This window comes from Cydia amplana, chromosome Z, assembly GCF_948474715.1.
Source record: "Cydia amplana chromosome Z, ilCydAmpl1.1, whole genome shotgun sequence".
NCBI lineage: Eukaryota > Metazoa > Arthropoda > Insecta > Lepidoptera > Tortricidae > Cydia > Cydia amplana.
The window spans coordinates 13,173,759-13,190,612 of NC_086096.1; the positions used below are offsets into that span (position 1 = coordinate 13,173,759).

At 37.6% G+C, this 16,854-nt stretch overlaps 1 protein-coding gene across 1 annotated transcript in view; it reads right to left on the minus strand.

Annotated features, from left to right (window-relative positions):
- The window catches only part of LOC134661163 (epithelial discoidin domain-containing receptor 1-like), a 165,902-nt gene that overhangs the window by 44,788 nt on the left and 104,260 nt on the right, over positions 1-16,854 (minus strand). The window contains exons 4-11 of the mRNA XM_063517119.1: positions 15,014-15,125; positions 9,610-9,841; positions 8,478-8,625; positions 8,062-8,250; positions 7,742-7,875; positions 7,442-7,649; positions 3,399-3,717; positions 2,794-2,897 (exon numbers count right to left, since the gene is read on the minus strand). Coding sequence (XP_063373189.1) covers positions 2,794-2,897; positions 3,399-3,717; positions 7,442-7,649; positions 7,742-7,875; positions 8,062-8,250; positions 8,478-8,625; positions 9,610-9,841; positions 15,014-15,125 — 1,446 coding nt within the window. The remainder of the gene's footprint in view (positions 1-2,793; positions 2,898-3,398; positions 3,718-7,441; positions 7,650-7,741; positions 7,876-8,061; positions 8,251-8,477; positions 8,626-9,609; positions 9,842-15,013; positions 15,126-16,854) is intronic.

Consider the following 16,854-nt stretch of genomic DNA (forward strand, 5'->3'; position numbering starts at 1 on the left):
GGTGAAGGTACATGTGGTGGTAGGGAGGTATTTTAGCGTAATGTGAGCCGGTCTACCTAGCTTTATTTGACGTTCATAAGCGCATTGTAATTATGCCTACTTGAATAAACTATCTTTTATCTTATCTTATCTTATGTATATGGCGTTATTTATATACTTAGGTAAGTAAAGGAAAATAAATAGAGTGATATTCAGGATTTTATCATACAGAGAAAACTTTAAGAGCCAACAGGAGTGGTCATTTCTCCATACAAACGTACTCGACTGTTTCCTCCGTGGGTTTTGAAGCTATAGCAATGATTTTTTCAAAACTGATTAATATTGTCAATATCTGTGTCGGACCGTTTTGCTTTTTTTGATATTTTTGTTTTTTAAGGCGCTAGAGCCCTTCAAAAATGGCCAAAATGGCCTAATTGACTATGCCGCAGTGAGAGGCGTGCTATTCAAAACTGACATCAATTAGTCAAAAAAGCAAAACGGTCCGACACAGATAATGTCATAATCATTTACACTTCCAAATTTGGTTACGATTGGTTAAGTTTTGGAGGAGGAAACAGTCGAGTACGAAACCTCGATTTTTGATATTTTTACGCAGTATTTTTCGCCTTGTCCTTATCGCACTAGTTTTAGGAGCCGCTTCCGTTAGCGAGACGGGTATATTTACCTAAAATATTTACATCTTAGCTCCTGTTGGCTCTTAATTTTCTTGTTAGATGCATTTGCGTATCATACTGTTACTACATTCCCCATACATAATATTGTGTTGTAACATTCAGAAAAATCTCGCTACGTATTTTACCTTGACTAGGTATCTACCGTTAAATTAAATTCACCAGTCTGAAGGGTTCAAAATAACCATTCCAGATTCCAGCAGAATGCGAGCGGAGCGCGGTGTATTATACACGGTAAAGGTGGCTTATTTTTATTCTACGGCATTCTTATGCGAGCGAACGGGGCAGATCCGTCGATATTTGAACATGTTGGCTATTTCCTCTAACAATGTACCCGTCCGTCGGTGATAGCAGGCTAGCCCGCACCCGCTAGCCCCATTATCGTGCTCTGAGGGCGCATCATCTTTTCAATATGGCGCCTGAACAATGGCTGCCCTTCCGACCGGACGTCCGCCCGTCGTAACGAGCTCGCTCCTCTATCTTAGTTTTCTTTATAAGGGGCCCTAAAGAATTTGCTTCTAGGTTTTACTTGCAATGCACTACATAATTAATGAATTGTTGTTTACGAACTATATAGTATTACGTGACAACAGTTCTTAACTATACATTAGAATTTCCTTAACCCTTTTTGTGATATCTTAGAACAGCACTTACTTAGTTCAATATGTAAAAAAATCCTTAGCTACATTACCCTACCACATATCGCTTATCGTATAGTAAACTCCAAATGTTATGTTGACATATGATATGAATTGACAATATACCTAAGTAAAACGCGTCAATAAAATAAATAACGGTCTCGTTACAAAGCTCATTAAGACATTTCGTTTCCATTAACAAACTCGCGAAGGTAAGAGGTCGGCGAGTAGCTGGGAAAAGTAACGATCTAGGGGCAAGTGCACTCGACAAGCCACGAGTGCAGTCGAGGGGCGAGCGAGTGTCGTGGGCTAACTAGCGGCAGCCGGGAAGGTAGGCGCGGAGCGCAGAACATGACCTGGGGCAAGTCACATCGAACCAAGCTTTCTTTACTCTTTATTACTTCACGAAATAAATATTATGGGCCAGTTTTACCTATACTAGCCGACTGAACTAGGCTTGTTTATGGGTAAGCATCGAGTGGGTTTTATTTTTCAAAGTTTTAATGCTTATATATTAGTAAATAATACTTTGTAGGGTCTGCGTAGAATTATCTCCGTTTACTTATGTTGTTATGTTACATGTCTGTTTTCCTGCAATAAGCCGCAATTTTTTTTAAAGAGCGAATAATTGTAGAATTTAAACTGTTGTGAAACATACTAACATTGAACTAAACATTGGTCTAAATCGCAAGCGAATAATTGCTATAATTTAGGGCCAAACTGCTGTTGATTGAGTAGGTACTTATGTTAGTCCTCTTCTCTCAGTTGCATATCCTTTCACAAGTTTGATAGATCTTATATTTTTACTGTATTTATTCGTAAAGCAAATCGCTTCAGCATGAAAATTAGACCTTCAACACTGAGAATAGGTACTTCCCTTGTTTGTAATTATAAATGTAGGGTCTTTCATTTTTAAGAGCCAATGTTTACTCTAAGGGTCAGCCCCCGCGTGTCAGCAGTTGATCTGGCGGTCTAGCATGAGTTGCGTTCTCGCGCGCGACTCCATACATCTGGCGCGACTTTAAGTATGGAGTCGCGCGCGAAAACGCAACTCATGTTAGACCGCCTGGTTTGGTGTAGCAGGATCGTATTAATCATGGAACAATCTAACTGTGACTTGCTTTATGAATTGTCGACAATGGAAATATTAAGAAAGGTACATCAAAAATACACAAAAATAAGAATATTGATAAGTAGGACCTATCTAAGAACCATAACAGTAATAGATCATTTAGATTTGTGATAGGTACTATGCCTATAGATTAAAAACAAATAGGTACTTTACAAAAATAGGTAGTCCGTTTTGAAGATCAATTACATCCAGCAATAATCGCGTGCAAAAAACAACCTTTCACTCTAAATGCGTATATCGTCCCCGTCCCGTCGTGTGTATGGTGCTAGCGGTAAGCACAGTTTCGAAACGGCGAAACAAAGGTAGAAAATTTAATCAACTTTGTTGGTAAATAAACTCGGATAAAACTCACCGTTGTATTCGTTTTGATCATGGGCGTCGTGCTTGTCGCGCCGGCCGAGGGTCTCCCTCCATATGTTGTAGGGCTCTCTATAATCCTCATCGACGACTGCAGGCCTGCGTACAAAACAGAACAAGCATCATGACCCGGTCGGTTTACGCTTCGATGCGTCTATCAATAACCGTTTTTAATCGATATTAAAAACTAATCGGTTAGAATTAATATTTACCGAATTTGTTAATGAAGGTTATCACTACATTTATTGACGCTGAAGCGGTTAATATTTAGAGGACTTTTAATTGATACTAGACCGCCCCGGATATATTATATAATTGCAACCAATTTGTACAAAACCATTACAAATTTAATACTACACTCAAACTTTCCTCATGAATCCCATTGATAAGGTGAAAGCTGCATAATTTCCGTTCAATAGTGTTTGGGTTTATCGTGAACAAACAGACGTAAAGACAGACAGACGCGGAGGAGGACTTTGTTTTATAAGGTGTAGGTATACTTGTAGTGATGTTTTTTTTTACAAACCATAACAATTATAGAGGATACGGCTGTAAAAAGCGGTATATTATTACTACCTATACCAATCCAATGAAGATTACCTTAGCATGTGTATTGGTGGACAATTAGCAAGAGCCAGCGCCAGCCTGGGGGCCCTGCGGTTATTCCTGGAGTTGGAGGTGGCATTCCGTAATGATGGGCAAAATGGCTTCTTAAGCATGTTTGGTATCCTTCGCCTGGTCCTCTTGGCCAGGAGCACCACCGTCGCGGCGATGAAGGCGCCGGCGCCGACAAGCGCGCCGCACGCCAGACCCACACTCACGCGCAAGGACGAGTTGCGCTTCTTACGGGACGACGGCGGCAAATCGGTGCGGTAATATTCGTCCAGAAACTCCGCTGAAGCGTTTATCACGGTGGGAACTGTTAAAAAAAAGAACAATAATGAAGCAACGGTCACCATTTATTACTTATACCTCCGTTCATTTAACAGTATATATTTTATCAATATAAAATTATAAGATTAATTAACGTTTAATTTTACTCATATTTATTCATTTAATTGACTAACTAATATTTATTTTTAGTGACAACTAAACGTATTGCGAGAAGGAAAACACCGCCTCCGTCTTAGGCTAAGACAATGCGGGGAAATGAATAGGTGTCGAGAACAGAACTAATTGTGGGGCTACAATGGTGTGGGCTTAGCCGAGCGGCCGCGCCGGTTTTGTGCAGACGGAATTTGTGCTGCGAACGCCGTGAGGCGCGTTTTTAACTCGGAGTTATGGTGACTGTTTATGTTAAGGTAAATCACAGATCTTATATAATTATAAAATTGGCTTAAAAGAGAAACTTACTATACGACTAAGAAACATTTATTAAACACTTCCTCGACAAAATTATAACAGCGCCATGGTGGGTTCAAACTATGAGAACGATACAAAAACCGCAAATAAACGGTTGATCTGTTGTCTCTCACAATTGGGAACATTCATTCGTTCAATTGGGAACAAACAAACAATACAACCCCGAAAACATACAAACTGCCTCTCAACCTTAATGCATACGCCGTCTCGTCTCTGTCGTGGGTAAAAGCTAGAGATATCTAGGTACCTACAACGAATACGAATATTCGTATTCGCCGCAAATATAACGTTTTATGAATATTTGTATACTTACGTCGAATATTACAAATGTATCCGTATTTTTTCATTCCAACCCAACATGAAAAAGTCCAATCTAACAGATAGCATGGAAGAAGAACTGATCTTGTCACTGCTAGTTTACGTGGGTAAAATGGAATAAATTCAAATAATTAACAAAACCTGTTGAACGTGTAGTGTTTTTTTCAAATCAAGTTAAAATAAGTTTCTGGCAAAAAAAAAACATTTTAATATTACATTTATTGGCGACTGTACTTAACGCCCTCAAAGAACTCGTCCAAGCGAAGTACCTACATGAGCCCAAACTTGAAGGGGTTAGCTAATACCTAAGTAGCCCACGAAGAGTTCCACTATCCATCTTCTAGCTCGATCATCAGATCAGCTCTATGGTACCAAATTATTGTAAAGATATCTGACTTACGTAGTGGAACTTCATTAACTCTAAGTTTTTGGCGTCTCCCTTGAGGTTACGTTCGTGCTATCGAGGTTCCACTGTACTTGCAAAGTTTAGAATCGATACTGCTATTAAAAAGAGGTAGAAACCAATTTGCTAAATTCTAAAGAGATCAAATTAAATATAAAGCTTATGAAATTAGATAAGACGGAATACCTTTTAGCACAAGTTAAGGGGAAAATCCGAAAAGTGTAGATTTACACTAACATTTACATATTTCTAGTCATGACAAAGTTATATTTAGGTACAGTTGGTTCACATGTCGTTGTATGGAGACGACCGCAAGGTTAACTTTGTTACCTTAATCATAGCCACTATTCTTATTCGTAAAATATTAAAAATCTGTTGTACTATTCGTTGCAACACCAGTAAAAACTTATTTACAAGTTATCTATCTTTAACGGATTGTTCCGCAAACTATAGCAAACTTGGGTCTAAACTTGATCTGAGGTGCACGGAATGGCTGGCTGCCAGTGCTATATAATAGCGGCAGAGAGGTGCCAAGAGTCGTTTTATACTGTGCTAATTTCTAATTGTATCTACATAGTGCCAAGTAGGTATATTTCTAGGAATTAAGGGAGAGTAAGATATACCGTACCAGTTTTTACTTCAAATATATATGTTTTGAAGTAGGTACATATTTACAAATGTGTTTTACTGTGTAGTTATTTGGCTACATTAATTATAAATATTAGCATTCTGGGATTAAATTAACAATTAGGTTGTTTAGTGGGAAAACTAGAGGTGGTACGATTTAACTGGCGGTAGGTACGATACATCCGACTCTCCCCTATTAGGTAATTATTGAATAAATAGCATAAATATTTAAAAAATCAAATACCGTAAAACGGAGTGAGTAGGTTTCGCGGGGAGAGGTGGCTTATGAATGGGGAGAGAAGATTTGAGAGGGGGGTGAGAAGGGATTTTACGCATAATAAAAAAAACGATCCAACAATCTTCAAAATCACCTTTGTATGAAAACCCCTCTTACCCCAAATACGAGGCACTACGGGGTGAGGTGGGTTTTCCTCTTTATCGTCAAAGTTATGAAATGGAACTACCCAAAATAAAATAAAAACTAAAATACAAACGCCCGGAACACTTATTTATCCAGTTTTCATATGTAAAAATAGAATGTCATCGAGGTTTGAATTTTAGTTTTTACCCTACTCACCCCATTTTACGGTAAACTGTAATTGTTAGTTTGTAGGCAGAAAAAAATGCCTCGCACGTGGATAACAACTAAAAATAGTAAATTAAACCCTCTAGTTTTATAAAGTAACAATAACAAGGTAGGTATTTAATTAAAAAGCGATAAAATTCAAATAGTCGAGCAATTGACGGGTCTTGTTTTTTATAAAATTGTTTCGATGTCAGTTATATAGATATTAAAACCTCAGCATTTAGTGTTGAGACTACCGGTAAATAATAACGATATCGCGTCGAGTGGAAAGTTAATGTAGAAGGAGATAGGTATTGCAACAATTGAATAAATATATCTCTATGATTTAAGCTTGATTAAAAATGTGTTGGTGTTCCAGTTATAATTGAGGGGAAGAAAATAATTCAGATCAAAGATTTGCTTTAATTACAAGTTCTTCGTTTAGCGCGCGGCGATTTATCACTTAAGAGGCGATTCTCTCAAAAGAGCTGTGGATTAATTAGAGAAAGATAAAATTTGTGAAATAGCCGGAGGCTCGCGAGTGCTCGGAACAGATAAGGGAGCCCGATGAGGAGTAATGGATCTATTAGCGTGCCTGAGCGTCCTGTGCCCTCCGGGGCGGCCCTCTTTTTGTTCGCGCGAAAAATCACCCAATCGTGCTTATGAATCTTCCTGCTCACTTTTTCGCACCCAAATTATTTGCCCGATTTATTTATTTGTATAAAACATTTGATTCAGTAAACTGTTTTGGATCCAGATGATATTTATTTCGGGAATGGAGCGTTGATTGGGACGTCGTAAAATGAGTCGTGACTCAAATGCAAATAAATTATCTGCCGTTTGGAATGATTTGCTTATTGATGTAAAGGGAACTCCTTAGCATTCCACGGTGCTTAATACGATAATATCTGGGTGACCGAGCTTCGCTCGGAAAACATATAAAACCTCGAAAATGCGCGTTTTCCCAGAGATAAGACCTAGCTAGATCGATTTTTCGCCCCCAAAAACCCCCATATAGTAAATTTCATCAAAATCGTTAGAGCCGTTTCCGAGATCCCCGAAATATATATATATATATAAATAAATAAATATATAAATAAACAAGAATTGCTCGTTTAAAGGTATTAGATTAGATAAATAACATGTAAATATTATTGTAATATTTAAATGTTTATTTTAATTTGGTGTCTGTTATGGCATTCTAGGTACAGTACGGATATGATGGTCGTTCTTGTCTACGTGACAGCGTGATAAAACGGTGTCCGTCACTTTCTTTCCCACGATGTTAAACAGTGACAGTTATTTTATCACGTGGATAAAGATGGATAAAGCTATCCATAATAGGCTGGCAGTAGTTTTACTACTGACCTGATTTGAAGGTGATCTCGCTGATGAGGATCCATTCGTGCTGGAACTTGAGACGCAGCATGAGATGCTTGGCGGTGCGGTTCTGCAGCGGCACGTGCACCATGCGCGCGTGCTCCGACACGCGGTCCTGCTTCGGCTCGTGCGATATCAACTCCTCTTGCCATCTCTCTCCTTCCAAGGAGAAGTACACTTCCGCCTCTTTGAACAACTGATGCAAACATCCACATCTAAGTATGTATGGTGATGGTTGGATTTAATTATTTGTCTTAATTATTAAAGTTTTCTTATTTATTACTTTACCTGCACATCCTTGGTAAACATGTTGTTTGTATGGATATCAACATGATAGAACAGTTGTGTCGTGCTAAAATTAAAAGTGAGTTCAACTTCGTCATCGACTTGCATTGATTTGTTCCAGCCAACCCAGCGAGTACCTGCAAGCGTCAATCAAATTATACTGTGAATTACTGTTCATATATAAAAAGCGTCATCTATCGCTTTAATTATGCAGTCACTTAGACAAGGGGTTGAATTGGTGTAGGCTATATTTGCAGACTATGTACGCTTTCATAACGACTGGCCATTTCCGCGATGTTGCTATGCTAATGAATATTGTTTACCTTGTGTATCTAAAGGGTCAGGTTGTTCAAAGTCGTTGGGACCCAAGAGCGAGTCCGTCATCTGACCGAGCCCATCCAGAAGTCTGCCGTCGCGCTGCATCCCGTCGTAAGCCAGGTCCTCAAATCGCGCCCCCCCTGTCATGGCCTGCATGTCTCCACCCTTGGGCGCGGAATAGGCAACTAGATTTTCTGCAGAAATACATATGTCGTTAATTAAATACGCCGCCTAAAGGCGGACAGTAACAATTCGCAATGCAATAAAAGTTGTTTACAAGAGTATTTTAGTAGGTACCTATATTAATAAATATGATTAACAGTGCACTTGTCACACATTCACGTTCGCTAGAGCTAGTTCGCCTCGCAATGGGTCCCGGGACGTCGCTAGCTACTAAAACCTCGTATACTCTTATACCTACGTTTCCACAGACACCCGTAAAGTTCGACCCTCATACACGCCGTCCTGGGGTGGGCAGCGTAAGGAAAGAAGCGGACTTTGGATGCGACGAATGGAGCCTCTAATATCGTCTTCCGGGGGGTGTACGTGTTGACGTTTCCAGGGATCAGCTATAACAAGACATTACAATATACATACTTAGGGCTGATTTAGACGGCGCGTGAACCGATCAAAACCCGCAATGTAATGAAACTAGCATGCAAGTTGTCGCATCGTCTAAATGGGCCCTTAATTAAGCATGCGAGGATTGATTTTCTGAAGTAATAATAGGAACAGTATTTTATTTATGAAGGAGATAAAACAGAAACAGTCACAAAAATACAGCGTATTGGTATGTTGGTAACATTATTAAGTAGTAGACGTTTCCTTAAACATCTCATTATGAACATACGTATTTAATGTCAGTAAGTAATGATGTCAAAAAAAAAATGGAATAGTAACGAATCTTGCCAGTAATAAGAGCCGTGCTCAACTACGCTAAAAACTCTGTACTTATATAAAGCCATCGCCATTATTCATACATATTTTTGTCGATATTGGTAGTATCTAATTGGGTGGGTATTTAATAACATTATTATTCTGTTGCCACGTATGATATGAGAAGGAACAGAGCACAGCACACGTGTATCATTAGGCAGCGACAGCTAGTGTAAAGTTTCTTCCGCAGTGGGACTAATTCCATGTAAGTTGAGCTCGGTGTCTTTGCAAACCGAGCTTAAAAACTTTAACATTCACTGACTAGCTTATGTAACAATTTTAATCATTTTGTCCTGTCGAAACAGAAGAGTAATTAAGGTAACTATGTACGTTAAGAACTGTCATTCGTATATTATATAGATTTAGGAATCTCATAAAATTGTGTTAGAAGACGGTAATGCTAAGGTTGTCTGAATGTCAAAGGCAAGACTGGCATTTTGGATTTGGTACCTAATAATACTCGTACATTCACAAAGATATCAAATACGCTTCATATTATTACACCGAGCACAAATACGATACAGGAGACATATTCTTAACGTAGGGTTTCAACCGAATGGAGACCCTTTGTATTGTGAAGTCGTTTAATAACATAAAAAATGGTTTAAGATACTCACTCTGCTGCCGTTAAAATCTTTGTATTTGACCCAGCGGTTAAGAGCAGCACGGTAGTACTCGACCGAGTAGCTCTCCACGAACTCGACTCCCACCGAGTTAGCGAACCGGCCCTGGGACTCCGTGCCAGTGATGAGGTACTCGTCCTGGAGGTCTATCTCGAGGTACTCGCGGCTGCGCGGCGAGATCAGCCCGTTAGGGCACCACGCGCCGCCGCGCAGCTCGCTCCGTATCCTGCATACACGTGCATTATTAGCTCACTAAACACGTTACCAAAGTTATTCCAACCCTGTAGGGAAAACAGAAATAGTTTAACGGATATGAGTCATAAAAGTTTTTAATGATGATATGTTCGCGTGGCTAGATCTAGCTCCTCGGGAAGGCTCATTGGGGCTGTAACTTACATAACGTAATATTTTTAGGGTTCCGTACCTCAAAAGGAAAAAACGGAACCCTAATAGGATCACTCGTGTGTCTGTCTGTCCGTCCGTCTGTCACAGCCTATTTTCTCCGAAACTACTGGACGAATTAACTTGAAATTTGGCATACATATGTAAGTTTGTGACCCAAAGATGGACGTATAACGTAAATAAATGAATTTTAAATATGGAGGCCATTTTTGGGGGTAAATTCTCATTTACCCCCAAATTTAAAAAATAAAGCTTTTCAAACTGTATCGTGTTACATATCAAATGAAAGAGCTCATTGTAAGAATCTGAAATATATATATTTATAATATTTAAAACCTTCGCGTTTTGAACACATATTAACTCACATTTATAGACGGGTCTAACGCGAAATTTATTCAATTACCTTTATATACCGACGTTTCGACACAGGTTTCACTGGTCATCTGGTCTGGTCTGGTGGTGGTGGAGTTGTGCGAGAAGCAATTGAAATCAAGAAACACCCCAGGAATTTTAATAGGGAGGATGGATTCAACTTATCGCCAACTTGGGAACCAGTGATACAGAAGTTAAAGCCAAAGGATCTATCTTCGGACGTGTGCGTGGATATTGTGAGTGTTGCGTGTCGGACTATTGACAATAATTAACATTATGTGTAGTGGGTGGTTTGAAAATGTGATGTCTACCCCAAACTTTTTCATACACTTTTCGTCGGGTAGTTGCACAAATCTCTGTTTTGACATTTTGCTGAGACTTTAGTTGGCCGCGACCATGACCAGTGAAACCTGTGTCGAAACGTCGGTATATAAAGGTAATTGAATAAATTTCGCGTTAGACCCGTCTATAAATGTGAGTTAATATATATATATATTTTTATAATTTTAGGATTTATTCAAGTTTTCAGTTTCATTCAATAGTTTAGCAGTTATTCAAGAAAATAGGCAAAAAATTATCATTCTCCCCTTATCTCCGAAACTGGGTCTAAAATTTTGAAAAAAACTACACAGAATAGTTCTTTACCTATAAAGTCTATTTTTTAATTCGGTAGACTGAAATGACAGTTAATAGTATGTACATGAAATGTCATTTCATACTATTAACTGTCATTTCAGTCTACCGAATTAGAAAATAGACTTTTTAGATGACAGGAAAACCTATTAGAACTGTGCAGTCAAGCGTGAGTCGGACTTAATGTACGGAACCCTTGGAACGCGAGTCCGACTCGCACTTGGCCGGTTTTTCTAATTGGATGCAGTATTAGAACTCGAATCGAATTAGAAATCGAACCAATTTATTTAAAATTGTGTGTTCTTTTAAGGCGAGTGTACTTTTGAACTTGTTAGGTACCTACTAACCAAGCCATAGAACTTGTTTTCATGAATTAATTAAGTAATAAAGTTTAAGAAAACTTAACACAAAAAGAAACCAGTAGAATGAAGATTAATTAAGTAGGTACCTAGTCGTTTTCGGTAAAAGCAGTTTTGAATTTTGGTAATAGCCTAATTAAGTATTAGTATAGTAGCGGACTCTAATAAATTTAACAATAAGAGATATGTTTCTACATATTCCCTGCCGCATGTGCCCGACAAATATGTTATGGGAATACCCTGTCGCCTTTCTATCCACTCACATGATTCCAGCAACTAGAGTTTCAAGATTGCGCACCTCTAAAATGATCGTCGCAACTCGAGTTGCAAAAGGAGTGTATGCGGTTTTTTATTTATTATCTGTGAAGGGCTGCACAGATACGGTATAAACAATTTTTAAAACACAGACTACCAACGTGACAATATTTAAAAAATGTTTCAACCATATAGACACAACCACAGTATTTCTTATCTATTTTACTTTGCAAGTTGTTCAGGAAGTGCGATGTGTAAAAAGTTGCTGCGTGTTTTAAAATGCCTCAAGTATTCAAATTTAGATATTTCTATTAGTAATGTATATTAAACTACTCCGCGTTTATTGGTCTATTAGTTTAAAACTATATTTTAGACCTACTTAATATTAATGACCAAATAATATCACTTCAAAACAATAGTTCTGTAGATTCTTGACGTGTTTCTTATTTGAATGCCCTACATTTCTAAGATTACTAAATATATCTTGAGCAACCAATAGACATTAAATAGTTCGATTATTAAGTTACATTAATAAACCATAGAATGTATTAAATCACTGTGTATTACACAGGATTAGCGATCAAAACATGTGACGGTAAATTGTAAGTACAAACCCGGCAACTGTGGTTGCTTAAAGCATTTCTGCATATCGTAAGGCATGTGGTGTACTAGACGCGTTGCATACGCGTTTTGGGATTTTTTTTACTACTTACTTATAATTTGTATTTACTAATATTTCTTTGCTATTTACATTGAATAAACTAAATAATTATACGATTAAATAAATAATTAATTAGGTATTACAATTTTAAAGTTCCTATTTCTGTTGAACATCTGCACCGCGCGCTGTTGTGTCTCCACCCTAAATGGGTAGCCATCTTTATTTTTGAGATGGAAGAAGTCAGTTTACCGGCTTATTTACGTTTGTAATCAGTATAATTTTATGTGTTAATAGTTATTATTGGTTTATTGTGCTTAATATGTTGTGAAGTGTGTGTTATGGTGGATGTATTAAACGTGTTAGTGTAGTTATAAGTTAGTTCGGTTGTTGGTGATCGGCAATTATAAAAACACCAAAATTTAGTAGGTACGTAGATACTCTTTTGTTATTTTAAGTTATATAGCTACTATCATCGTTATAATTGCATAAGTTATGCATTTTATTTCAAGATTATTAGTGTCTTAAACTGTTTTTTACTATATTTTAGTACTTCAGTGTCTAAATTAGCCACAAAAAAATCATGAACATAATATATAGTTTCACAGCAGATTGAGCAGTTCGAAAGTTTCTTATCGGAATTTGAATTAGTTTTACTCGGCAATTTCATAGGTGAGCTATCAAGATGTTTAGTACCAATTAAAAGCTTATTAAGTCTTCTTTAAATTGAATACAAAAAAAAGATACGTTATCGATTTAGATTTTTAATTAAAAATAGTTTTCTACTATAACGCGGACATTATTTCATTGGGTCAACTTTGTGAATTTTTAATAATTATTTTTATTATAACAGCACAATGCTATAGTAGTAAAATAAATTCTTTGTTTCTTTATCATTAAAAAACCAAAATAATCGTTGCAAATGCTTTAGCAGAAGTAAAGTTATCGATTTTTGAAAATATCATGACACTGTGCCGTCGTATCTGCGAAATGGCAGAGCAGTTCAGGGCACCTTTTGTTAAAATCGGAATCATGTGAGTGGCTATCCAGCGTTCTGGGCCTACCGTTGTCAGCCCATATTCTGCTGCGTGATCTGTGTGCTCCATCGGCGAAGGGGATATTGTTACCCCGAGAACTCTTTGTTGATAGGAATGGATCGTGTCAACACCAAGTCATCGAGTTTCATTTAGCGGATAAATAATATGTAACTGCGGGCTCAGCACGGTTCCATTTTTATCGACTATCGCTATGCCCGTCACTTTTGCACTTACATACTTGTTAGAACGTGACAGGCATGGTGATAAACGATAAAAATGCGACCGTGCTACTAGGGCTGGACTACTCGCGGCTACCTATCACTGAAGCGCGGTCTACTAGACAGAAAGCGGTAGATAAAGTTTATTTATTTATTACCATAACTGTGTCCGTTGAAGTAATAGCCCATAAGACACGTTTGCGCATAAGCAAATAAAATTAGTGATATGGCCTAAGCAAATAATATGCGGCAGTGTTTCGTTTGTCAAGAGGGGTGACGCCTCCGGGTTCCGTCCACCGGCCGTTTAATTTGAATACCTATCTTGAGTGCAATCTCATCAGTAGTGAGAACAAAGCGAGCTAAACGCTAAATTAACGTACCATTTGCTAACTCGCCTCTGACCCTATGTAAAATGTTTCAGATGATAACGTTTCGGCATCCGGCCGTACTTATATCTTGTTATCTTTCGGGAGCCGGGCTTCGAAAGGCTTTTTAGGATCTCGCTCACTCTGAATTCATATGAAAATTTAATTTTGTGTTAGTGAATTTCTCAAACGAGCGCCGAGTTCACGTTGTTTTGTCTGGCGCCGGCTTATGCGGGCTCGAGGCTCAAATGTGAGACCCCTGTTAATTGTTTGAGCTAATCGTGAGTGTTTTACTCGACTGCGGTAGCGGGATTCACAATAATTGTTACAACTTGGCCGTATCATGACGCTCTATTGTTGTGTAACAATGCCCAGTTAAATACGTAATAAGTGGAATAACCGTTTTTTATGCGCATTTTGTGAAGAAATCTTTAAAAAAGTACGTACTATTCAGCTTAAGGGTGGTTCATTGAATTAGTAAAACGAATGTATGAGTGTATATGTCACCGTAAAATGGTAAACACTCGTCATATTATAATCTCGCTAGTTACATTATAAACTGACGGTAGGGAGATTATAATCTAACCTAACCTAACCTACGTTAGATTATAAACTAACGGGTTTACAATCTTACGGTGTCATACGGTTTGACGATCGGTCTGGCCTAGTGGGTAGTGACCCTGCCTGCTAAGCCGATGGTCCTGGGTTCGAATGCCGGTATGGGCATTTATTTGTGTGATGAACACTAATATTTGTTCCGGAGTCATGGATGTTTTCTATGTATATAAGTATGTATTTATCTATATAAGTATGTATATCGTTGCCTAGTACCCATAGTACAAGCTTTGCTTAGTTTGGGGCTAGGTTGATCTGTGTAAGATGTCCCCCAATATTTATTGTTTATTTATTATTTATATATACAATACCTAAGTGTCGCTTTTTTTATTGTAAGAGACTGACTGGACTGGAAATGTTAGAAATAGGATGTTACCTTTTAATGAATATCTGCGGGAGTTCGGCCACTTGGCTGAATACGCCGATTACCGAATATTAGTGGCACCTCTAGTTGCACATGTTTGCGCGTCTAGTAGGTACTCACCTGGAACTAAGTGGCGACACGCTGAGATCGTAGTTGGAACTCGACGACAGCGACTCGTTGGATATCATGCCGCTCTCCATGCCCAGCGGCGCCTCGCACGTGCCCAGCTCCGCTACGCAACAAAACATTCATTTATCACTCCAAGCTTTTATTTAACTTCACTGGTTACTTAGCAATTATCTTGCAAGGGCAGATTCTAACCAAAATGTTAAAATGTTATAGTTCTCTTGATCGAAAAAAAAATACAAAAACATCACAAATTTTCATTTGTTTTAAGCTGTAGGTATATTATGTATCATTACCGCATAGTTATAGCAGTATCATATTATAGTATACATATTTTTTATCGCATGTTTCGCGCGGCGCCCATATCTTATGTTTCCTTCTTATTTCCTGGTCCGAAAACAGATTACTAATCAATATCGTACCTAGTAGTCATATCATGGTCATCTCAAATATCAAAATTTTGCTAGACTTTATATACTTATGTATATAAGAACCTTGTTAATCTAACGTAAATAACAATTACTTATTAAGATTATTATAACATATACCTACCTTTATACCCTTCTCAATTACACTGTAACGTCTTCGTTTGACAAGTAAAAATTGCACAAAAATTAATTCACTAGAGTTATTTTTAGTATGTAATAAGAAGTTCCTTACAGAACCTTACCGTTTTGCGCTTTCAGAGTCCATGCTTTGTTTTTCTTTAATTAACGAATGTGTGTTTCCCCAGGCGGTCGGGAGGCTCACAAAAACTACCTACATCGCAGACATTCCATTACCAATGGACTGTTATTTAGCGTTTAATGGTGACCCTTTTTTCGATTGTACTAATAATAAATTACTTGTGTTGCTTATACATTAATTGCTGGATAATATTAAGTAAGTAAGTACCCCGCAGTATAGTGTTTTTTATTTTATTTTAGTATGTTTAAATTAAGTACATTTAAAATATTGAAGCACCTATAGGTACATAAGTACCTATAGGTGCTTCAATATTTTAAATGTACTTAATTTAAACATACTAAAATAAAATAAAAAACACTATACTGCGGGGTACTTACTTACTTAATATTATCCAGCAATTAATGTATAAGCAACACAAGTAATTTATTATTAGTACATAAGGTACATAGGTACATAAGTACCTATACATAAGTAAATATTCAAATATTCCTTAAAAATAATAAAAACCATTAAATATACACTAATAACTGTTACACGTATAGTAAGGCCCTTCTGAGGTGAACTTTTCGCTTCAAACCTTAATCTTTCAGACAAATCGTCATAGTATTAAGGTTCAAATTTAATGTCACTGATATTCTAGATATTACGTTTTGGTAGTGTAGGACGATAGACCGCCCCGAAGCGATACGGCACTCATATTATTTTGATACTTAGTGTGGTGTTAAAAATGAAACGTGGTTATTTATTATATTGTTTTATTTAAATTATTAGCTTGCGGTGGTAAATGTAATAATTTACAAAGATGCAGCTGCAAGCATTGTTATTTTTTCTTATCTTTAAAATACTGTGAAATTAGCAGCTCTGATGTGATGCCGACGCATAGTGACAATAAAAACACTGATAAGGATTTGCGACCTGACCACTATTGTTTTGCATACCTAAATACAATAGGTTTACGAGAAGAGCGGTGTGCAAGATCCGTGTGCATGAGAAGTGGGGCACATTATTTTATCATTTAGCGACCCTAAATCAGGCTTTAGTCGGTTTCTAATATCGTAACCGTGTGCTTCGTGTTATTTATATAAGTACTCTGCCCGATATTGTTAAAAACTTGACGACCTGCTTACGTGACCCTGGATTATGATTGC